The following is a 24,789-nucleotide window of genomic DNA, read 5'->3' as shown; positions in this document are numbered from 1 at the left end:
GGGCCAGGACTTCACCACCTTTGGTGTAAATAAATTCTGTCTAAGATGTAGTCTGGACCCCCCCTCCTCTTAAACCCACTTAAACCTCCACTTAAACCCGCTGGCAGCTGGAAGGAACTGAAGATTCCTTCTGAAGATTCTGAAGATTCTCCCTCTTCTTGGTCACAGCTAGATCCTGTGCACTGCTCTGGGTTGCTGGGACAAAGAGAGAGGTCAACCAAGTGGTTTGAGTCTGGTGGAAGCCATCAAGACAGTCAGAGGTCTGGAGCACATGGGTTTGTTTGGCCTGGGGAGGAGGAGGAGGAGGCTGAAGGTGAACATCTGGCAGGGATTTGGAGAAGGCAGAGGGAGACTTCTTGGAGGTGCAGAGGAACAGGACAAGCAGCAGTGATGTATTACAGTAAAGAGAGATTCTAACTGGAGACAAGGAAATCTTTTTATGGAGAGAGTGGTGCAGTGGTGAGACAGGGCCCACAGAGATGGATGAATCTGCATCCTTGGAAAGAGTTAGGAGTTGACAGGATGAGTGCTGAGCAACCTCACCCAGCCTTGAAGCAACTTCAAGGAAGAAGTTGGACCAGGTGACCTCCAGCCCTCCACCGTGAGCTTCACTGTGGTGACATGGATAAAGCTGCTGCTTCAGGCATTCAGGTGTATTACAGTAATCAGTTTTCCAGCTCTGAGTCCCTTTTGGAAGCTTTACGTTCCTAGCAAACTAAGCATAAAATTGTTCATTCTGAGATCATTTTTTCACTTGTTTTAGGACACTCCAGAAAGCTGTTGCTGGTATAAACTTGACAATGGAAACAAATAGTTTTGGGAGGTTAAAAATGATCCTCTGGCAATCTTTGCAGTGTCAGTCTGTCCGTGTAAATCCACAGGTTGCCTTCCTGGGATGCTTTCAGCATGTCCTGACAGCTCCCCATGTCACAAGTCTTTGTTCTATTTGAGATCTGCTTTGGTGGTTCTGGTCTCTTGTGGCCCTTTGACAACCCCACGTTGTTTGAAAGAAAAGTAATAAAACACTTCAGAATTTACAGAGCTCCTGATGCACAGGTTGGTGGTACCTCCCTGAGAAAATGGTGTGAGTGGTCTGGAAAGTATTGCTAGCACACCAGTCATTCAAAAAAACCAAAAAACAAACCCAAACCAACAAAACCCAAACAAAAATCAAGGTACAACTGAAATAATTGGGTTGTTTCTCATCCCCAATGACACCAAATTTCTCAAGAGTTATTTGTTGGCATCTTCCTAGGTGAGCTTCTAGCACTGAACTAGTTTCAAGTAGTGGGATATTTATTATTCATTTCAGTAGCTGGACTGCAATGCTAACAGTTTTCATACAACTTGTGGTACTGGGCTTCTGGCCAGAAAAAGAAAGAAATCTGATCTAAAAATATACTCTGCATTTGAATGAGTTTGGGTTTGTTTTTTTTTTTTGTGCTGAGGTGGGGCTTTTTATTATTATGGACCCAAAGGCCACAATAAATGAAGTTGTTGGCTTATTGTGAAATTCAGTCTCGTTTCTGTAGCATTAGGGGGGTTCTGGGTTTGGGTGTAGCCTCTGAAGTGCCTTTGCAGGGCAGTTGCTTTGCTTTTCCTTGCCTCTTTGTTGCACGCTGGGAGTTGGACCACAAAACGAGCAGGTGGGTGTGAGACAGTGTGACTTCAATTCTTCTGTGCCCTGGCAAAATTATTTCTTTAACCTTTAGGAAGACAGCAGAGCATCCCATGTTGGAACAGGTAAATGTGTGCCTGTTTCTCCGTGTTCCTTTTGTCCTTCCCCACAGCTGGAGAAGCCCTTGCCCTGCAGCAGTGGGTTGCTGACTCCAAGTGGTATGAGGCTTGCACTGCACTGCCGGTCCCGGGGCTGGCAGGGAGCTCACACCTTAGCTTGATTCTCCTTTTTTAAGACTTCTCACACCGGAGACAAAGCTGGGAAGCTTTAGGTTTTATTTGTCACCACTTTTTATAACTTATTCGAAGTTATTACCATGTAGTTTGAGCAATAAACATTTAGGATGTACTACAAGTTGTGGAGCCATGAGGAAAGCTCCAGTGAAGGAGTCCATCAGCTGCATGGAGCTGGCAGTCTTAACAGTGAGGGCTTCTTGCTATTCTGTTGTGGTTTTTCTTTTTTTTTTCTTAAAGAAAAAAGCAGCCTGTTCTTGTTTAGATCAGGGAGGTGCAGGCTGCAACCTCATTTGAATTATGTTTTGGCAGAAATGGACTCAGATCTCCTTTGTCTACAATTCAGCCACTGTGCAGAGCACTTCTCATGTCCATGATGCTGCAGCATCCCTGTGACAGTGACAGCAGCCACTTACACCTAATATTAAAACAGGCAACAGGTATCATATTATCCAGTTGTGCTGCAAACATTGCTTTCATGTTCTCATTCATCTTTTAAACTCCTGATGTGTGGTGCTGTAGGTGGTGTTCTTTTTTTACTTTCTCTCATAACCTCCAGGCAGAAGACAGGTGGAATTCTAGAACTTCAAATCAGAAGTGGGCTTGATGGTCAGCTCAGCCTCCTCAGAGCATCAGCTGTGCTGCTCATCTGCCAGTGTACACCAAGCTGTCTGTGCCTAGTAAAAGGGGGATAAATATTTATTATATATATTATGATTATTCACATTCTCTAGCAGTGCTGCTAGTCAGTGTTTGGGAAACATTTTGGGGCCTCAGCATGGAAATAAATACACTTAATATTAATGCTACCTTGGTTCCTTCTTGCTCTTTTTGGGTGACTGAGTATTGGAGCCTTTGGTAGCTCTGGGTGGAATTGAACTCTGAATCTTCTAGAACACTGCTATTTGTAGTCTATACAAACTGCAGCAGAACTCATTAGCATTTCCTCACTGGTTTCTTCTTGAGAAATCTGCCTAAGATACATCTCTGGCTCTGTTTTCCCAAAATAAGAGTGGTCCAAACCTGTTCCAAATTCTAACATGAAAAGAAGGGGGTTTGCAAACTGTGCTGGGGGAACCTTTGGGAGGACAAAGAACTTCAGGGAAAGAAAGGAGTGGAAGCTCTGTTCTTCATCTTTTCATACTCTTTATTGTATCCCCATTGTATCCTGCTAGGAAGATTCTTCCTGACTTCAGTTAATGCTGAATTGCAGATTGTTTTCTTTTTTTTATTCATTCTATAATAAAGTATTTTGGTAAAGCATAAAGATAAGCTACAGGTAGAAGAAACCTGTTCAGATGAGGTTTTTCATGTTACTTGTCTTGCAGTGTTGTGACAAAGAATGTGTCTCTCTGGGTGCATTTAAACAGTACAGAAAAGGGCTCCCATTCAGTGCTTGGCTACAAGGTTATATTTTTTTTAGGTTGTCAGTCAACATTTTTTTTTCCTGGAGGCAAGTTAATTGGTAGACTTTGGGAACTAAAGATTTCTGTTAATGCAAAGTGGTTCCTCTGGTTTGTGGGGAGAGCAAGGGAAGTGTGTGATGCAAGTGCAGCACCACAGAAAACCAGTGTTCATTTAGGTTGCTGACAGGTACACCAGTAATTAAACAGTTCTGAAAGGACCTGCTCACTGTAGGCTGAGGAAGGTCATTTTAAAAGGGAAAATGAAAAATAACATCAAGAGTTGGGATGTTTAGTCTCTTATTCATGGAATGCTGTTATTCCTCCTCTGCTCCAGTAGCTGTGCTCAGCACATCTCAATAAAATCAGTACTTTTTTTTGGGTGAAATTAGTTTTCTAATCAGAGAGTGGCTCCCAAATGCTATTAATTTCTAATGGGTTTAATAAAACTGCCCTTTTCTGGAGATGCAGATTGTAAAACCAGAATTTCTGTAATAGGCCTTAATGAAATTACCAAACAGCTACTGGAGTGCTTTGCCTTCAGAGCTATTGTCAGCTGTGGTTCAGTGCTGCTATTTTTAATGACTTGATTAGTATGAACAATAGGAACTAGAGGACTGAGCACATGCATACAGGCTGCAATTATTATTTGTAGTGCCAACACAAAGCCCAAACAAACTTAGTTTGTGCAGGGAATTAATTCGGATGAGTGGTTTCTGCCTGGCTGAGCCCTAGTTTAATGTTTGGATTTTAAATTTTTTTTTGGTTGTTATTACATCATATTTTTATTTTGGTGATGCTGTTTTGTGGAAGGATTTAAGGTGGCATATGGTGCTGAATTTCTGGAAGCTGTTGTCATTCCAAAGGCTGTAATCTGTGATGTATAATTATGTAGAGTGGAAGTTTTTCTACGTCTGCCTTAAAAACAGCTGGGTGTTGCCCCAGTGATCTTCTGTGGTTCACAATCAGATATTTGAGCTTCTCCCTGCTTGCTCTCATGGCAGTGTTCTTCAGATTATGCCATTTGCTGATTTAGCTCTTAAAAACCCCTCCAAGGTTAAGTTGACTTTCTTAACAAATGACTCTTGGTGAGTTAAGTTGGAACTGGAGTTCTCATGAGAAAGATGAGGGGGAAGGGGAGAGATCTTGAAGAGATGGGAGAGCTCCAAGTCCTCGTGGTTATGTCTTCATGTTAAAGTGCTGCTTTAATAATATTACCTGATACTCTCCAGTGCTGTTTTCCAGAGTTTTTTAGGATAATTTCCTGGAATATTTTTGTTTGGGCTGAACCTTGGTCTTCCAGAAATATCTATTTTCCCAATTATGTACCATTGTGCTTGGACCTGGCTGTCTGCCTTATCTGGGCAAAGCTGTTAGAGTTCCTGTGACCTCAGGCAAGGGTCATGATAAAAAAGGAATTTCATTTTGGCTTCAGAACAGCTTCCTCTGTTACCTCGTGGGGGGAAAAAAACCCCAACAAACCCAAACCAACCCATTACAGCTGTATTTCTAGTCAGTGGTCCAGTTTAACTTCAATTCATGCCCTTGAAGCGTGTCAGCTATTGATGAATTGTAATATAGACATCAACCTCTATTTGCCTTAAGGTAGCTACATCAGATGGGGTTTAAAATCTAGTTTATAACATGGGTATAAGTAAAAACCTTCAGCTTTTAATAAAATAATAAATATAAATAAATTACTATCAAAAGACCCACCCACCACTGTGAATAAACCAGATCAGGACAAGTGCCAGAGCCTGATTGCTCAAAAGGATGAGCTGTTTTGGTATGGGTATACTCACAGCTGCATGTGCATCAGTTGGGAATGAGAAATAAACTTCTGGCTCTCAGAAGTGGTTGCCTTATTTGCAGAAGTCATGCTGTTTGTTGTTTTGGTGTTGTTTTTTTTTTGTCTCTGACATGGCAAATGAACCTACCCCTGTTTGTTCAGTTTTGGGTCTCTGGCTCAGTGTGTTGGGACAGATGCCTCACTTTTGGTGGGGATGGCTGGAATGTTTTCCAGTTTTCATTGTCTGTGACTTACAGACACTCATGTTGATATACCAAGAGTTTCTTTTCTGTTTTAAAAAATACATTTTGTCTTCTTTTAGCCTATTGCAACAACTCCACCCCTTGGTGCTTGGAGGGAGGAATCCTCCAGCCATAGCAGTAGTGAAACCCAAGCATCAGTCACCAGTGGGATCTCCCTGGGAGAAGCAATCTGCCAGAAGACTGCTGTTGCCTGGGTATTTGGACTGTGCTTTGTTTTGCTTGGGCTTGAAGGGTAATTAATGAGATTAGGAAAAACCACCTGAGGTGCTTTTTTGGTATGATTTAGATCTCTCCCATCCATGCCTTTTAAATGTCTGTTTCTGTATTATGGAGCTGCAGAAAAACAGGATAATTGTCAACTCTGACAAGTCATCTCCTCTTGATCCAACTCCTGTGAAACTTCTTGATGCTTATCATTAATCCTCAGTAGCTCAGGGTGTGTTGTTTTAATTTCCCCCTTCTCTATTTCCTGGTTATAAATGAGTGTATTCTCCAGTGCAGTGTGGTGGTCTTGGCAACAGCATCTTTGATCTGTGTTCAGTTTGTCATTTGCTCTTAACCCAGCCCTGCTGCTGCCTCTTGTCAGGTCTGTCTGCCTCAAAATAGCTGAATTACATGTTGGCACAGAGCCATGCTTCTCTGCAGGTGAAATCTGACCTTTTAGTCCTTAGTTTTAATGTTTTTCCGTGTGTGAGGACAGAAACCTGTACTGCAGTCATAGCTCTGTCTGATGAGTATGCTGCCAGATCTTTAATTAGTCTGAGAACTGCTTTTAAAAGACAGAGGATAAAAAATTTTATTTCCAGGTTGTTCTGACACTTGTACAAAAAATATAGCTCAGATAGCAAAACTCTGATGTGAAAGTTAGCTTTTAATGCCTTAGGGTTTTGAAAGGTAGGAGAGCCTGCAGCTGTTAATTTGGGATTGGACTGTACTTCTGCCAATAAACTGGGACATTTTCTTGCTTGTAATAACATCTATATTTTTATAAGATATATGCTGATGAGAAAGGTTTGCCTTATAAATGATTGATGGTTTTAATTCTTTGCACTGAAGGCTGGTCTCTGCCTTTTCTATAATTGAAATTTATCTGTTTAATTACTTCCCCAGTAATCCCAATGCAGGTTCTTTAATGAGCTACTAGAACTAAAGGTGCTCCTTTCCATTTGGACAGGAACTGAAAGTCTTTCTCTCAAAATATCCCAAGGAGTTTCCTAGGATTCTCAGCTATTCTCTGTGTGAACTCAGAATTTCTGTAATTAGAAACTTCTGTTAGAGACCAACCAGAAACTCTTCTGCTTGTCACTCCCCTGTCTGCAAACCATCTTTCTCTGCAGTGGCCTATGAAATGTTTATCCTAATGAAGATTGTTCTTCCTAAGTGAGAGGTTTCATTGTGATTAGGAACAAGCCTTCTGCCTTGGCAGGGTGTGGAGATGGAGCTCAGTTTCAGACAAGTGGTGGAAAGCTGGTGATCAGATAGTGAGTTATGACAACTTTGGCAGCAGTAAGAACTTGCTGTGGGCTTCAGCAGCTCATAGTAACATAATTCTTTCATGTTAAAGCCAGAGTTTTGACTCTGGAAATAAAATTGAAATACAAAATACAGGAAATAGAATTGAGAAGCTGTAATTCCACTTTGTCCACAGCTTAGTCTTCAATTCTTTTGGAAACAGGAAATTTTCTTGATCCTTCAGCACTTTTTCTTTTTCTCCCCACCATTTCTTAGGGAACAGAGTCATGGTACCAGCTTCCTGCAGAAGTGGATGCCAGCTGCTTGGCTGCTGCCTCAGTGACAAAACTCAGCCTGACTTGTGACAGAAATGACCTGACAGAGTTCCCTACACTGGAGGAAGGAGCCTTGCCCTCAGCAGAAGCATCTCAAAGGCAGTATCCTGGAGGTGCAGCACATGGCTTACTGCTGGGTATGTCTGAAGTTGCCTTTTGCTTGCTGATAAACTGTTTTCCAGTTCTGAAACTACTTTAGAAAAGCCAAATGTTACTTTGGTTCCTTTCAGATTAAGCTTCACAGCTGAGAAGTTCCAAGATCTAACATTTCACTGTGATCCCTTGTTTCTTCACTCATTGCTGTTAATCATAGGAAACACATCTGTCCCCAACAAGATAAACTTGTTCATCTTAAAAACAAAGCCAACTTAGATCCATTTTTACTACCTTTATTTGCTCATTTTTCCTCTTGTTTTTTTTAACTTCACCTGTAGCAATCAACCCCTGAAGGATTTTCTTTCCCTTTTTCTACTTGGGCATTTAATGAAGGCAAAGCCAGCAAAAGCAGAACTAAACTGCTTGCCAGCCCCCCAGATATGGTTGTTACCCATCAGTTCCACTCTTAAATAAGCAGTTGCTGCACTTAGGCATAGATTTCTATTTTTTTTCACTCAACACCAGTTCTAGGATCAGATTTGATCACACCCTGTATGGTAACTTTTGGCTTTCAAGGTGAACTCCATCTCAGTTCCAGGAAGTGTTAATTTATCCTGCACAAGCCTTTGTGCACGTGTGCTCTAACTTGCTGTTATGTCATCTGGTGCCTTCTTTTGTGCTGCTGACGCTTGTTTTCCTTTTTACTTTTATGATACCTCACACAGACTCCTTTTATTCACACACTTGCATATGCTTCCTTGGAAACACTTAACAATGCTGTTGCTAAGCCCCAAGTGTGTCTTTCTGTATTGATATCCCTCAGAGGATCACTTTCATAAGCTCCCAACCTGGTTTGGGTTGGAACGGACCTTTAAGATCATCCAATTCCCAACCCCTGCCATGGGCAGGGACACCTTCCACCAGCCCAGGATGCTCCAAGCCCCATCCAACCTTCAACACTGCCAGGGATGGGGCAGCCACAGCTTCTGGGGGTAACCTGGGGCTCAGCACCCTCACCCCAAAGAATTTCTCCCCAAGATCTCCTCTCCATCTCCCCTTTTGCAGTTGGAAACCCTTCCCCCTCATCCCATCCCTCCATTCCCTTGTCCCAAGTCCCTCCCCAGCTTTCCTGCAGCCCCTTCAGGCACTGGAAGGTGCTCTGAGGTCTCCCTGGAGCCTTCTCATCTCCAGGCTGAACACCCCCAACTCTCCCCCTGGCTCCAGAGCTGCTCCAGCCCTCCCAGCAGCTCTGTGGCCTCCTCTGCTCTCACTTAGCAAGATCAGGTGTTACCACCTCCATTGGGTTATTACATCTGTGAGTCACTTTTCCAGTCACTTTTCATAACTGAAATCACTGGGCAAAGGTGTTTCTAAAGCTGCTTTCACTGCACCATTATGCTAGAAGGTTTGTGGGTTTTTTTTCCTCCCAAAACAGCCCAAATTATTCCAGACAAACAACGTGATTGCTTGTGATACTTTAAAATAAACCTGTGTTGCTTCCAGTTAACCACATGTGCAGCTTGCAGTTTGCCATTCCTGTACCTGCTTACGTAATCTTACTGGGGTGTGCTTTGCTTTTGGGGTTTTTTTAATTTGTTCTGAAGTTAAACAACCCATTATGGGGTGGAAATGGAGTTGAAATTGCCTCAGGAATGTTCTGGTAAACATCCATGGCAGCTCCTGTGGCTTTCAGGAGTTGAGATGTTACTACACCATGCAGCTCTTGCTCCTTTTCAGCAGTATTTGGGGTTATTTTGGTCATGCAGTGCTCCATCCTTTGTGAAGGAGGCTCTGAGGGGAGGGAGAACATCTCTGGTGGATCAGGATCAGAGGTTCTGGTTCAGACCAAACCCCTCTGAGACCCACAGCTCAGTGCCTTCCACTGCCCCTTGTGCCTCCTGTTACCGTTTCTTAAAAGACTGAGTTTGGTTTTGTTAACTTGGATTATGATGTGCAAAAAAAAAGACTTTTTTTCTACTTGAATCTCTCATTTTACTTGTCCAGGGATTCTCTCATTTATTGTTCTCTGTTAACTTCATGGATTTCTAGGAAGGAAAACAGGGCAGAATATGAATTCTGTCTGTAAGGCAGACACTGGCACAAGGTTACCTTTGGGAGAGGTGATAAAAATGCTGAAGGAGGTTTAAATGCCAGCAAGTGACAAATAAGCATTAAAGGAAAGACCTTTTTTCTAAGCAACCTTTTTGGTTGCTTAGAAACTTCAGGAAATGTATTGAAAATGCCACACGTTTGCCAATACAGAGTTAATATGTTGGTTTTACTCTACACTGACCACTGAGCTCTCTCCATTGCTGCTCTAAGCCCTTTTTTTTGGTGTTGGTTTTCTTTTTTTTGATTTTTGTTTTGTTCAGGCATCTTCCTTTTAGTAGGAAGGTGAAGTGAGGTCCTATTCCAGAACAACAACCCAGGCAGAGAAGCTCTTTGTGGCTGAATTAACTGCTGGCTGCTGTGCATGTGGAACAACTCCAGAGATGTTTTTGAAGGGTGGTTTTTCCTTTTATGAAATAAAAACCAGTTGTGGCTATCTCACATTTGGTCCCAGAGAAAGCTGTGAAGTTAACAGTGAGTTGCTGTCTGGCTAGAGGGGGGAAATACTGAATGAAATCCCTTCTTCTTTTGTTTGTTTTTTAATTTAGTTTGGTTTTGCTGTGCCAGGTAGGAATTTCAGGTTTTAGAGTAAAAAGGACACAATAGATAAGACATGCTTTGTCTTTGCCTTCTTCCTCTTCCAGGGTTGTTTTATTTATTGTATTTTAAAAACCATTTCATCAGGGAAAATTCCTGATACTTGTCAAGGGTTGCATTTGAAATGCAGCTGGAATTAAAAAGAAACATTTAAGGCTTTTTAGTGTGATAAAAGATGTAAGAATTCTGCTTGTATTTCAGTTGTAGCTCTCCAGAAAGTGTGCCAGTAGCTACAGGCTTTTTGTGTATTCACTTAAACTTCCAAATAAGGGAGGAAAGGTGAGAGGGGAGGCAGAAACATCAGCTATAATACTAATTTATTCCTTCTTCTCTTCAGAAAATGTTGTGAATTTCATGTGCTGGGGAGGGGAATCACAGTGACAGTCACACTGAAATTGTTCCTGTGACACTGGAACAGATCAGTGAAGCCAAGGAGCTTTTGTTTTTATTTTACCTTCCTTTTTTTTTCTCTCCCACAAATGGCAGTTTGACTCTGGCATTCAGAATTGTCAGCAGACTGTAAGATAAAGGAGCTTGCCCAGCTTTCCTGGTGGAGGGAATTCAACTCTGAGGAAGCTTTTGACCTTCAGAGTGACAGCAGGAAGAATTATGTTTTGACACAAGATGCTGAAGTGTGGGGTACTGACGTCACTTGCTTCTTTAAGCCTCCAGCACCTGCTTCTCTGCCTGCAAAACCCAGGTTATGGCTGAGCATAATGAGCCCCTAAATCATCCTAAGCATCCAAAACATGCTAGCCATGATCTCTCTGCCTCCTGGAGAAAAGTTGGGGGAAATGTTGGAATTCAGGCACTTGGAAGATGAGAAAATGGTCAGAAAAAGGCAGAGGAGGCAGAGCACGTGGCATGGTTGGAGTTCTGCTTTATAGGGATGAAAAATCTAATTTTGTAGCCTCAGATAAATCAGATAAATTTTGTAGCCTCATCTCTTAAACTCCATCAGGGTGTTTTTCCAGGTCACCTCTGCCAGTTGTTGCAGAGGACAAGGTGGAAGAGAGGCTTCCCACTGAAGATGGGCCTGCAGTGACTCTTGACTATTCCCTCTCCTCCTGCTTCTTTTTCCTCTGTTTTTTCCTCCCCTTCTCTCTTGTGGTCTTATCAGTCATCTCCTGCTTCAGGTCAGTGATCACCACCACAGCTCCAAAGCTCTGGGGAAGGCCAGGGACTGGCAGCCTGAGGCAGCTTTCTGCTGCAGGGCAGGAGCAGAACTCTCTGGAGGTGCCAGGGGAGCAGGACTGCCTGCCCTGGAGGCTGAGCTGAAGTTTCAGCTTTGCAGTATATTTAGTCAGCTAAAGCCTTCAAACACATTTCCATTCAAAGTGAAGAATTTGAGCTGAAAATCAAGTCAAGCTTATTTCCCCCCTTCCATTCTGTGGATAAAAATGGAGATGCCAGTTCTGAAAACATCAAGTGCATCATGATGTGACATGACAAGTCTAATTTGATAACTGCAGTGACTGTTGCCTTTGTTCACTAATAGAATTTTAAATGTAAAACTAGATTTGGGAGGAAAAAAAGGTCAGTGTAACAGAGCTGAGAGTTTAGGTTCCAGCTTGCTTCATGTTTCTTAAGATGTGTGGGTTTGCATCTTGAATGCACTTGTGTACCAGATGGCTAATGAACTGAGTAGTTTCAAATACCACAACAAAAAGCTGTTTGAGTAAATGTACAGTAACCCCAGAGTAAAGGCATTGTAAATACTGCCCACTCCCAGATAGTTAGCTGGTGGGGAATAAGTTACCTGATGTGCAGGCTCTGTTTGGATCCAAGGCAATATCAGCCACTGGAAACAAACCTTGTTTTCTGTGAAGTACATTTTACTGTGAAGAGATGACAGTCAGTTAGCTCAGTCTCCTCTTCCAGGATTCAAAACCATGATTCAAATTGTGATTAAAATCATATAAGTAACACTCAGGCTGCTACATCAGAGCAGTTTTGGTTGTGCCCTGTGCTGTAACAGAGCCCTGAGGCACTCTGAGTTAGAACTGAGACATCCCTGACCTTGTTCCTTATTTTCTTGGCTCCTGCTCCCTCTGTGCCACTCCTGAGTTTCCCCCTCTGCTTTTTTTCAAACTTCCACATGTGTTAGAATGAATGTTTTTCTCCAGCTTTGCACAGGTGCTTACCAGTCTACACTGGAGCCTCTTTGAACACCTTGGAGTTGCTATTCATAACTATTTTTTTGGAAAATACATATTTTTTTCCTTTCCTATAAGCTTCCAAAAAAAAAAGGGTCACTCTTTTCCCTACTTGTCATTCATTGTTAGCCTTGCAAATAGTTAAGAGAAAAGTGAAATGGAGTCATGAGCAGTGCAGTGCATTTATTTAATGAAGGGGAGAATTCAGCTTTCAAGAGGCACTGGGTGCTAGAAAAACAAAGCCCTCTCTCCACTGAAGTTGCTGTAGCATGTTTGTGCCATCTGTACTGCAGATGCTAAAGTACAAATTTGGCTTCCTCTAGGAGACATTAGGCTGGCCATGTGGTAGAGAGCTGCTAGGAGAGAAGGGAAGCTTTGAAGCTATGTAGCAATATTATTCTGATTTTTTTTCCTAGCTGCTAATGGGGAGGGACCAGAAATCATCCAAATTTTGAGCCAGATTTACTGTGATGTGGAATTACTTCTATCCATATGATTATCCTCTCACTCTGTAGTATGCTAACATAATTTAAGGAATGATAATAGGAAGCATTAAATTAAAACTGAATCAGAAAGGTCATCTTGTGGTTAGATACTGCTCATCAGATGATGTAATACAGGCCTGTAGAAAGCCTGAGGATAAGGCTGATGTAAACTCCATTTTTTTTTGGTATGTAGTGGTCATCTTATCTGATGTGCTTATCCTTCTGTAAGTGACATGGGGATAGTTTGGCTGAGATGGTTGAAAACTAATGAAACTTAATTAACTGAATGTGAATCTGGTTCTGGAAGTCATTCATGGCAAGAAAGAGCTTTAAAAGAAAAAAGCTTCCTTACCAAAGTACTGGAAATAATTTTTTTGCATCTATCCAAAAGTGGGTGTAATCCTTTTACACTCATCAGCTTATCATTGTGTTTATTCCTGAGGTGTAAAACATCTCTGTTTGGTTACTAAGCAGTGAACTGGAAAAAAAGAAGTGCCAGCTACCTCGAAGGACAAAGAAATACAGAACAGAAACTCAGATTTATTACTACAGCAGTAGACAGTGGTAGTGGAGTAATTGTGATGACAAAGTTTTGGTCTTACTTGCATCTTGAAACCCTAAAGAAACAACCACAGGTGATGCAGCCTCTGCTATGATCAGAACCTGAGGGAAAGTGGAGCCTGGGGAAGGCATCCATGGGGCTGCTTCTTTGATCTGTGGTAAGGAAACAACTGAAAACATGAGGGAATGTGCTTCAGAGGAGGGTTGAAACTGTGGGATTACATCATTTCCACTGCAGTTGGCATGTTCCTGAATTTTGAAGGCTGCATTAGTTGGCAGGGCAGTTTTAGGAGGGATTGCCTGGCATGATTTTATGACTGTGTTGTTCTTGACAGATATCCAGGACAGTCAGTGCTCTCCCTGTTTTCCACTGCTGATGTATTCAACACCAGGCCAAAGGCTTTCAGATGAGACACTTCTCCAGCACTCAGAAATGGATTTTATTCCCTTAAGGTAGGATAAAGTTACATAAAGTTAGCTGAACTCTGTCATGACAGAATACCCCCTGTTTTTCCTGTGTGGCCATTTGATATTGTTTGCATTTTCTTTACATTTATTCACATTTTGGTCTCTTCAGGGGCTGTGTGTGTGTGTGCATCTTGCTACAGCTCAGCTACCTGAATGGAGCTGTACTTTTGCCTCTTACATTAAAGCAGAGAATATGGATGTTGACAGCAAAAGGGTGGTCAGAAATTCACTTACTTGTTTTTTACCCCTTACAGAGGAGTCCCTGATGCTTCTGCTGCATCTGAGGAGCCTTCAAAGCCTTCTCCCAGCCATGAGTTTGTGTCCTGGACAGATGGAGAGTCTCCCTCTGGTGCCCCTAGTGACTTCTGTACTTTGTCCCAGCACCCCTTTTCCTTCAGAGATGTGGAACCTTTTGGTGCCAGCTGTAGTGATTGCTCCTCTCAGCCAACTTCTTCCTCTGGACAACAACTGGTGAACCAGGAGGCAGTTGGAGGGTGTGAAAATGATACTAAGGAGAAGGCACTGATTCCCCAAGCAAGTCACAGTTTAGCAAATGCCACTTCAGAGGGGTTGCTGAGCAAGGCAAACAGCCTGAAACAAGTGGAAGCTGCTCTTACAACTCAGACCTGTGGTATGCCTGTAACAGATGACTCTTTCTCCTGTGACAACCAGGTACCAGCTGCTCTTTTTGAGCTTTCAGAGGAAGAAAAGAGGTTCCTGAGGCATGAAGAGTTCTCCTCTTCAGAAAACTCTTCCTGTAAAACAGCACTGTCTAAGAATTCAGAAAAAAGAGAAAGAGAAGTGGAAAAGGGGAAGGTAAAAATGGCTGAGAGCGAGTCAGAAGAGGGCATGGGGCAGCTGGAGAAGGTGGAAAAAGAAAAAGAGGTTCCTGACCTTAATTTGTTTAATAATTTTCCTGATGATCTGAGGAAATACAGTTGTAAAATTTCAGAAGCACAAGATCTTTTTTCTGCTAAGGATTCTGAAACAGGTGAAGGAATGTCAGGGGGCTGTGGAGTGAGTTTCAGTGGCTCCAAATGCTTGAAGTCTGTGGCTGAGGAACTCCTGGGAGCTTTCTTTGATGGTGATCAGAAACAAGTGAGATTCTCTCCTGCAGTGAGATTTGGGAAAGAGGAATTCATCCCTACTGTGGCAAGTGACTGTGCAGCTGAACAACCAGTTGTGACTGACAGGGAAGCTCCTTCTCCATGTGGTGTGGATGCCCCAGTGGAAGCAGAACCTGGAGCCAGCAGGAGTGAGTTAACTAGTTCAGACTTTTCCATAGAAAGGGGACATAAAGTTACAGGCATTTCCCCCTCCTTTAATCTTGTAGGGGATGGCTCATTCTCTGTACACTTGGCTCATCCAAGCTATCAGTCCACTCCAGGGATAGTTCTGAGGAGAAATGTTAAGGCAGGAGAACTTGGTGTCCCTGTGCTCAAAGCAGATACTCAGGCCTCTCCTTCATGCCCAAATGAAGAAGCTTCAGAGAACTCTGCCAGCACACCTCTGTCTGAGGGGCAACGTTCACTCCAAGCTGCTCAGAAAGAACACAGTCAGCTTTTTGAGTCCTTAAAGTGGAAATATCCCCACAGTGGAAGGATTCAGTCTCTCCCATCACTTAATTTCATGGAGAAGGTTGGAGCTTGGGATGTGAGCCAAGCAGAGGATGCATCTGAGGCAGTGACTTCCTGTGATCCAGGTGGAGTTTCTCCTAGAAGGAAAGCCTGGAGTGCTATTGCCAGTTCTTCCAACAATATTCTGTCAATACAGAGGAGTGGTAGAGACCCCAAAGATTGTGTTGCTGCTTCCTCCAGAGGGACAGGTTCCTTGGGAAGTTGGTGTTTTCACAATAAAAACTTCCTGCTTGTCCACTCTCCTCTTGCTAGATCCCAGTCTGACAACACAGTAAATGTTTCCAGCAGGAAGATGGAAGTTACTCCACCAGCAAACTCAGCAGAGGCAGCACAGTCTCTAGAAGGACAAAGTCATGTTTTAGAAGTGTCTGAAAATAGTTTGGGAGGCTCCAAGTCACAAAAGTGTTCAGCTGAGATTGTTTCTGGACCCAGTGGTAGAGAGAAACAAAGTAATTTTAGAGGACAAAGTTCAGACCCAAATGTTTTTCTTTCTGGTGAAGCAGTTGCTCAGCTCCTCAAGGAGGATGGAAACTCTTCAGCTGATGACCAAAAGAATTGTGATGCTCTTGGAAAGGAGTCTCACAACCTAAACATGCCTTCTGACCTTATCAGCAGGGACAACTTTGGTGATATTTCCCCTGACAGTTTGAATTTTCTTGTAACTCCTGGGGAAAGCAGCCAGAGGGGCTTGGGCTCTGCAGGTTGCCCCTCTGGGGTGTCCAGGCACATCTTCAGCAGTGGGAAAGATGATGACTTCATCCCTGTTGGAGCAACTTCTTTGGAAACTCCAGTGAAAGAAGAGCTTAATATTGAAGAAAGGATCCCAGTAAGTTAATTCCTAACAAAAATGTATAACTCTTCTTTACCTTTGGGTTGTGAGCTCAGAATACACAGCTTATTGATTCATCTTTTCTTAAACACAGAGGTGAAACAAATAACTTTTAGGGGTTATTTAGCACTGGCAGAGAAAGGGGAAAGATTTTCTTGTTTTTTCCATGTCTAGATGATGGTATCATGGTAACAGGATGCAGGAGAAATGTAAAGGTTGGTGGCTGGTGGAACACAAAAGAGGCAAGAACAGGATGTATTGATACAGAGTGAAATCTGTTTGAGAAAAGGCTTGTGAATAAATGGGTTTCTAGCTCTTCTAGCAGAGTGCTGATGAGCCACTTGTGATCTTCCAGATTCTTTCTAAAGATCAGGTTATAATTATCCAAACATGAGGCTGGGACTCAACTGCTGAGTAAGGAAATGCAGGGAGGCTGCAGGAGAGCTGAACTTCAGACACCCACAGATCTGCAATAATAGCAAAACCAACACACAACCCCTTGGCAAATCAAATTGCCTTTTTAATTCCCTATAAATAATTGCTATGCTTGTGCACTTTTTTCCAGTATCTGAGGCATAGATTTTTGATTTTTAAAATACTGTACTCATAAAGGATGTTCAGAGCATCTGTGTATCTTTCCTCCTTCATCTCTTGCTTGGCTCATGCAGATTTCTTTCCTCCCTTCCCTCTTTCAGGGTGGCTGGGTGAGAACAGAGAGCAGATTGTGGCAGCCATGTTAACTGTTCTAATAGCTGTTGAGTGGTAGAGAAAATTAAATGCAGATTTATGTTAATGATAAGCATGTAATTTTCTTCTGAGTAAGTGGCTGTTCCTCTCACAGGATGACTCCTATAATCATTAGGTCTTTGTGTTGCAGAAGCACTCTTCTCTCAGTTGTCTTTACAAATACGTGTTGAAACAAATATAAATATTGTAGGCAGGGTATTTAAAATGAAATTCATGAGATGTAGAGGTTGTCTGTTCCCTCTGTTTTTCAAATGAGGATAAATTAGGTGTGTTCTCCAGCCCTGGTTCTGAGGAATTCTGCTCTTGTACATCACTGGCAAGGTGAAGTCACAGATGCAGCACTTGGTGTGTAGGTTTGTAGTAAAATCATAGGAAATAGAGTTGGCTGGGATCTGTAAGGATCCATCACTCCTGGATCCTTTGGGAAGGGCTGGGCAGTGCTTTGGTGGCAGCATGCTACTGCCAGCAGCATCTTGGGCACATGATGAAGGAAAAGTCAGGAAAAAACTTAATTAGTTTAAGTGCAATCCCCACCAAAGCAGTTGCAGTTAATTTCTGCTTTGTCAAACAAAAATGATGAGGAGTAGAGGGCAGGGTGTGTCAGTTCTGCTGGGCTGCAGTGGCTTTTGAGCTGGTCACTGTGGAGCTGGAAAAAGGATTCCTGATCCAGAGGGCAGAAGCAGCTGGAGGTGTTGTCCCTGATTTGCTGCCTCAGTGTTTTGGGGAAGTTCAACACAACTGGAGCTTCAGATGTTTGACACCAAGTTGTTTGCACTGAAGGTGATGTGGAACCTGCAGCTCCAGAATCCACTGCCATGCTGTGACAGTGACACATGTGTCACCTATTTCTGCTTTTCCCCAGATATACCTCCACAACCTGGGCATTGATCAGTCCCCTGGAACTATCCTGATGCCATTTGCACCTCGAGGACCCATCAGGGAGGTGGAATTTTCCCCTTCAGAGCTTAGAACACTGAAGGATTCCACTGACACACTGACAAGGACAGCTCCACAGCCACAAGGTATGGGGAAGGAGGACCTTGGGCCATCCTGGGAGACCACAGGGAGATATTTACCAGTTTGGCAACTGGTACAGGGCCAGAGGTGTCCTCAGTAGAGGTGTTGTTCACCTGGGCTCTGGACTACTTGGGTGTCCTTAAAAATACCAATGGTTGGGTCAGAGAACAAAACTCTGCTTGGAACTCTGTGTGTCTGTCAGTGTGGATTTGGGATCACCATTTGCACTTAAGTTTGAGGGGTTTTATGTTTAAAAAAAGCAATTAGGTGTTACCTATCCAAATGCTAGAAGTGCACCTGCTCTGCTTCTGCAGCTCTCTAGCCAGTAGTGGGAAACAAACTTATCCAGAGAGTGTGTCCTTTCCTTTTTTCCAAAAGGATATTTTGGAAATCCTGACCCACAGCTCTCCTGCTTCTTGCAGGGATGCTTTTAGAATCCAAGTGTTCATTGAACATTCAAGCACCACTGGTGTAATTTATCTAAGAACATTTATTTAAAATCAAGTTTAAGCCTTTATTTAAAAGCATGTTATTTAAATCAAGCTCTGTAGTTTCTTTGGTTTGTGTATTGTTCAATGTATCCTTGGTAATTTTATATTAATCCAAAGTGGATTAATACTTCTTTCAGCAGACAGTTCTCATGGAAGTCTTTGTTCAGGTCTTATTCTGAAGGTAATTTCCTAAATGTTTATCAATATATCAGTTTTCCCCTCTCTTTCCAAGGGGATGACAAAAGTCTTCACTGATGCAGCTGCTTTCTGGAGCCCTCAACTTCATGACTCTTCCTTTTCTTTGCAGGCAAATTCCCATCAGCACTTCAGATTACACCAACAAATTATAACCCCAGCACTTCTGCTCTCAATATGTCCCTACCAACGAGCTCAGAACTTGGCTTTGGTCTTCTGTCACTCTGTGAACTCTCTCCCCACTTCTCAAGATCTTCTGGAGACAAACCCACGAGTCAGTGCAGTGTGTTGTGCCACCAGCTGGAGGGAGCTTCTCCCTGTGCCCCTCAGGAGGAGTCAGAGTGTTCAGCTATCTCCAGAGGAGCAGAACCAAACCAGCAGCAGCCTTCCCCTGACTGTCTCTCTGACAGAGAGAGTCCCATGCTCCTTGCAAAACATCTTGAAGAACTGCTGGCTAAAAGTGAGCCCCAAGAAGTGAGGAGCAGCCCCCTGAGCTGGCCTGCTGGTTCTTCAGCTGGAGGGAAAAGGGAAATGGAAGTGGACAGAGGGTCACAAACCTCAAGTGTAGGGAGTAAGAGAACCAAGGGTCAGGAAAGTGATTCCTTGGTTGGATCTGGTGCATTGCAAGAAATACACAAGCTCTTGGCAGAGGCAGAGGATATAGCTGGCAGGTCGTGTGATCCTGTTGTGTCCACTGCCTCTGCTAGAAAAATGGGTGAGACTTCCCCAGGGCTGACTAAAAAAAAAGATGGCACTGAAGGTTTCAGGTTAGTGAAAGACAGGAGCCCTCAGTTCCAGAAAATGCTGTCCTGGGTGGAGACTCTGACCCAGAGGAGTATGGAAGAAGAAGAGTCATTAGCCAAGCCTCTGAATTATAAAACAGGCACTTTGAAATGGGAAAATCCTTTTGAAGCCAACTTGCACAATCATGGAGAGATAGTTAAGGAGATGACCAAAGAGTTCAGGACAGAAAAATCTGCAGGAAGGTCTGAGCCTGAAGGCTGCAGTAGTGTAACTACAGACAGAAACCAACCTGGGGTTGTGGGGCTTGCCCAGAGCAATGGGAGCAGTGAGGGCAGTGCTGGGAGAACCTCAGAGCTGGGGAATCCATCCTCCTCAGCCACTCTAGGCAGTGTCACCAGTGCTGCAGGAGACTTCCAGAGCATGTTGGCCAAAGCTGGGGGAGCTGGAAGCAAGGCAGGAGGCACAGGAGGGAGTGAAGACAGCAGCAGTGGGGATTCACTAGCTGCCCATGTCAGAAATCTTCTGAGGAGTGGCTCACGTGCAAGAGAAACACTGAAGAGTGGAGAGGGAGAGCAGAGGACAGCACAAGGTAATGATTTGTCTCAGTTGTGTTGCATTTTTTACATGGCAGAATCTTAATTTAGGCCTCTTTTCAGGGCCTTGCTTTGAAATGTGGATGTGAGAGGTCAAAGTCTGTTCCCCTGACTTGAAATGTGAATATAATATCTTTAATGGGACAGGGCTTCAGGGATCAGTGGTTTTCAGCTGTTTTAAGTGGTAATGGGAGAATGGGATAGAATTAGACTTTTCCAGTTTGGTTTCTCCTCTTGCCTAACATGGACATGAGAAGGTGTTTTGTCCACGTAGCTGTGAGGCATCTGCCAGATTAAGAATTTGGGAAGAGGCTGAGCCAAGTCTTGATTTGAAGTCACAAAACTGTTACCAACCATGATGAGAGGAAATGGCAAGGAAACTGCTCTCTGGTTTCTGTTCCTTGTGCAGCATGGATGAAGCTGAGGCTGGGCAGCCAATCCCAGGAGTCTGTGACAAGCTTGAATGAAGAGCACCACCAAAGAATAGAGGAGATAAAGGCAGAGCTGCTGCTGAGTGCCAAGAAATCTGCACTTGCCAAGGTACAAAACAGCCAAACCAGCTGCTCTGGAGAAAATGTTTTTATTTCATTCATTTTCATTGAGTTCCCATGTATGTTTCAGGACCAGCCATGGCACAGGGTGATGGGAATGTTTGGGGGTTTTTGGTTCTCCCAGGCAGCAGTTTGCTGTCTTGGGTGAGGGGAAGGCAAACAACTGAAGATATTCTGAAGGAATATTCTGACTCTTCCTAAAGGTCTTAATTCTCCAGGAGGAAAAGGAGACAAAAACTGCAGATTTATTAATGGGGAGTGTTTAATGAGAAATGTGACCTCTCAGACTGTCCAGGGATGAGTCTTGGCAAACTTGACTGCTGTCTCCTATAAACTTCTTTGTGATGAAGGGGCAGAGAGTTGCCAAGACATTCCTACATGTTTGAGGTTACTGTGTGAGTAATTCCTCCTTCTGTGGCCATTCTGGTGGGACTGTAGAGGTTTATTTTTCCCTGAGCAGTTTGGTGGTAGAGTCTGTTCTTTTGATAGGCTTGGAGTCATCACCCAGTGTGTGTGGGATGCTCATGGAGAGCCACAGGATGACATGAAGGTTGTTGGAATTTTTAAGAAAATTCAATCCAAGGCTCCAGAAATCAGCCCTGTTCCTCTGCTGGAACCACCAGGGTCTTTCCAGAGAAGAATTTCTAGAATAAGAAACTGGGAAAAGCCAAAGACTTGAAGGTGGTGTTGTGTTCCAAGAGCAATGCCTTTCAAATTTCACTGCCTTCTGGTACCATTTTGTACCTTTGTTTTGGGCTCCCAGCTAAGCTCAGGAGTTTCAGCATATAAAACCTAAGAATTTTCCTTCTTAAATCAAGGACTTTATCACCCCTCTTGTATTTTTTGGGTGCCAAAGAGCTCTCTCTTGATTTACCCAAGATCATTCCTCCTTGTATACCCTGTATTCTTCCACTCTGTGCTGTATTTTTCCACTCCTTGTACTTTCTCACTTCTTCAGGAAGTTCACTGAGTTGTAGCTATAAATTTGCACTGCAATCCTTTGTAGATCATATGCCATGCAGATCTTTTTTGGAAAGATGACACATAACAGGCACAATAAAACATGTGAAAGGCTTGGGAAGATGAGTTTATAGCAACTTCTGTGCTTGCTCTCAGTAGTAGGAGTTGCTGTTTATTACTTCAGGCCCTTGAACTGGTGCCTGGTGTAGGGAAGAGATCATCTTGAGAGCACCCCTACCCCATGCTCTGTCTCCTTACTTTATTCTCCAGTCCCTTCTTGTCCTTCTGGGCTACAGGAAATACAAGAAGCCAAATAAACTACAGAAAAGTACTGCTGGGGAGTAAAAATCTAGACCTTGCTGAAACCAGTTCCTGCTAATGAGATCTGGGATGTAGAGAGGATGGGAAATCTGGTGCTGGGATACTTGTTTATACTTTGTGGCATACAACACACATGGTTTGGGCTTATTTTTTCACTTCCAAATTCCATCTAGCTGCTAAGGATGTAATAATCATCCAGGGTGCTGCATTGTGCTTCATGAAATGTACTCTGCTGTTGCCACAGCTGCTCCAATCAGTAGGAAAAAAAAATATAGTCTAGATTTAATGTTTCTTTTAAAAAACACAACCTTATCTGGACAGTGGACCTCAATAACAAATTAAAGGTAATAATTTACTGATAAATTATTAAAATCCTGTCCACACTGAAGAAATACTCTCTGATGAGGGCTGGTGCACTGATGATTGAGCTCTAAATCACAAGCTCTGATGCTCTGGATGCTTTGGATGCTGATGGAATGATTTAGTTTTTGTCTTTTTTCCATTTTGTCTTCCACCATTCCACCTCTGCTGCTGAACTGACCCATCCCCAGGAGTCAGGGTGAAAGACCCCACGTAAGAGTAACACACAGGGAAGAGGGAGCAGCTCCCTGGAATGTGCTGTGGTCTTTTTGGGTCAGGAAGGGGAGCAGCTGTGTGCTACCTGGCTTGGTGAGTGTGTGTCTGAGTGAGGGGAACCTCTGTGTGCAGCTGAGTGTTCATTTCTCTGGGCTTGGCACAGCTGCTTCCAGAGATCAATGCCACAGTCTTATCAGGTGAGTAGTTGTCTTCATTCCCTTCAGGGCAAAATCTGTTGCTTTTTGCTCAATTCTGTCAGTAATCAATTACTCTGAGTGGTAATTCAAGCTTTTCCCAGCTGTACTCCAAGGCTCTTTGTGCTCTTAGAGCCTCAGGATTTCTGCCTGCATCCTGGGGTGTGATGTTTGATTCACTTGTTTGTAGTGTGAGCTGTAATCAAGAGGTATTTGCATTTCTTCCATCTCCTTCACAGCAGTCAGGTGAGTTGCTGCAAAGAGCAAATGTCAGCTTTTTGGGAGCTTCTGCTGTAATGAGAAGCATCTTGGAAGCAAAGGTCCTACCCATCCCTGCCTCCTGGTCCCTCAAGGAGTTGCAGAAAGTTGGGAAATGAGTGGTGAGCCCATCAGAGAGGGAGCATCATGTTCTGTTTGGATGTCAGGAAGTCTCACAGATTGACAGAGTGTTGGGGGTTGGAAGGGACCTTGAGAAATCAGGGAGTCCAACCCCCTGCCAGAGCAGGACCAGCCAGTGTGGGTCACACAGAACACATCCAGGTGGGGCTTGAATGTCTGCAGAGAAGGAGACTCCCCAACCTCCCTGGGCCACTCTCTGCAGACAACTCCTTTGTTTGTAATGAGCTGAATTATCCAAATCTTGATTTTTTTATTCTTTTTTTTAGATACCTTTCACTTGATCAGTAACTACAGCCATTTGCTGAACCCCTCATGCCTTTTCATCTCTGCTTAGTGTTTTAGTGCTTTGTCTGCAAGAGGTATCTCAAGAAATTGGGTTACCTGGTGAGATGCCAGGGGAAGGTGCTGGTTCCTCAGCCAGCAGGAATTTTCCAGCTAACTGCAGTGTCAGGAATCTGCCTCATTAATAGGCAGCACAATGCAGCACCATCTGATGAGTCTTTTCAGAGAGCAGGGTGTGTTGGGTTTCTTTCCCCTCCTGATTCTGCTGAGGGGCTACAGCATGTGCTGCCTTAATTTTATTTATCTGCTGTGGAAAAATGACTTTTGTTCTGTTGGGCTTTTGGTTTTGGTGGAATGAGGCTTGAGGAGAAGATGTCACAATGAGGGCTGGAGAGCATGCTGAAAATGGGAATGTTTGGTAAAATCAGGCAAAGAAACCAGGGCACAGGTTAGTACTAAAGGAAGTTATTAGTTTGAGTTTCCTAAATGACCACAGGCAGGCAACGTGAGACACAGCAGGTTTTTTTAACTGTTGTGTAGATTAAATACAGTGGCTGATAAATACAGTCCTAAATGGAGTGGCTGTGATGCACATGTGGGACAATTTGCATGGTCAGACAATGGTGTAAATGTCAGCTATTTATAAAAATAAGATTTTCTGAGCAGATACCACCTGAAAGTGAACTTCCTGGGGTTGGTGGCATTTAGTGTCTTACCTGTTGTAAGAAATACCTTCTCTTTTTTGCAGCATTGCCACCAGCTTTCCAAACAAACACACACAAGTATCTGTGGCAAATGTCCCTATTTTGAGAATGATTTGCACCAGACACCTGGGAAGCTGTCACAAGTTAGCATTTTCCTTAAAGAGTAAATCAAAGCTCTGATTGTTTTCAGTAATTTTTTAATTGCCAGCAGTGGGTGGTGACCATGAAATGAAAAGATTCATTACAGTTCTTGTCTGAGAAGGAAATCAACACTTGTTTTAGGGGAAGAGACAAACAGAAATTAGAGAAAATGAAAGCTTTTCTAATTAAAGATTTTTCCCATGCTTTGTAAGGAGCAGTTTTCTTCCCATGTGTTCCCATGTTCATTTTAGTTCTACTTCATAACCACTGGAATCAAACGACTCCAGTTCAAGGGAAGAACCTTTTTACATCAGTTCTGTTTCACATGGTTATGGCACAGGAAAATGTCAGGTGCAGAAGTGTCCCTGGAACTCTAAAATGCCATCTGATGAGTGAGAGCTTTGGTAGTGTGGAAGTTGTTGGGACTCCCAGCCAAGCCAGAAGTTTCAGTCTGTGTCTGTTGCCTGATTTCTCAGAGGTCTCCAGAGCTGTGACCTTTCTTGCTCAAGGTTTGAGTACTTAAAGCTGGAAGTAAACATGGGTTTTGTTTTCCCTGAAGGAGATGCCTTTCACCAGTAATTTCCAGTGGGTAAGTTGTATGCAAGATCTTCATCCTTGGAGGTTTTTCAGGCTGGGTGAAATGATACCTGAGCAACCTGTTCCAGTGTTAAAGCTATCCCTGCTTTGAGCCAGAGGTCAGACTTCCAGGGAGCTCTTCCAATCAAAGTGTTTCTGTGATTTTTGTGTGTCCCATTTGCTATCTTTTTAATTAATAAAACTATC

General features: G+C 43.2%; 1 protein-coding gene across 3 annotated transcripts in view; it reads left to right on the top strand.

The window, feature by feature from the left end:
* ALMS1 (ALMS1 centrosome and basal body associated protein) overlaps nucleotides 1–24,789 on the top strand; it is a 45,326-nt gene that overhangs the window by 1,937 nt on the left and 18,600 nt on the right. For 2 of the 3 annotated variants that reach the window (XM_030450611.1, XM_030450609.1), the window contains exons 2-8: nucleotides 5,426–5,560; nucleotides 7,095–7,290; nucleotides 13,493–13,610; nucleotides 13,880–16,088; nucleotides 17,701–17,860; nucleotides 18,654–19,874; nucleotides 20,288–20,418. In XM_030450611.1, coding sequence (XP_030306471.1) covers nucleotides 5,426–5,560; nucleotides 7,095–7,290; nucleotides 13,493–13,610; nucleotides 13,880–16,088; nucleotides 17,701–17,860; nucleotides 18,654–19,874; nucleotides 20,288–20,418 — 4,170 coding nt within the window. The remainder of the gene's footprint in view (nucleotides 1–5,425; nucleotides 5,561–7,094; nucleotides 7,291–13,492; nucleotides 13,611–13,879; nucleotides 16,089–17,700; nucleotides 17,861–18,653; nucleotides 19,875–20,287; nucleotides 20,419–24,789) is intronic. The other variant, XM_030450610.1, reaches the window with a different exon arrangement.

Source organism: Calypte anna, chromosome 4B (genome assembly GCF_003957555.1).
Source record: "Calypte anna isolate BGI_N300 chromosome 4B, bCalAnn1_v1.p, whole genome shotgun sequence".
Taxonomy (NCBI): domain Eukaryota; kingdom Metazoa; phylum Chordata; class Aves; order Apodiformes; family Trochilidae; genus Calypte; species Calypte anna.
This window is presented reverse-complemented; position numbering and strand designations above follow the sequence as displayed.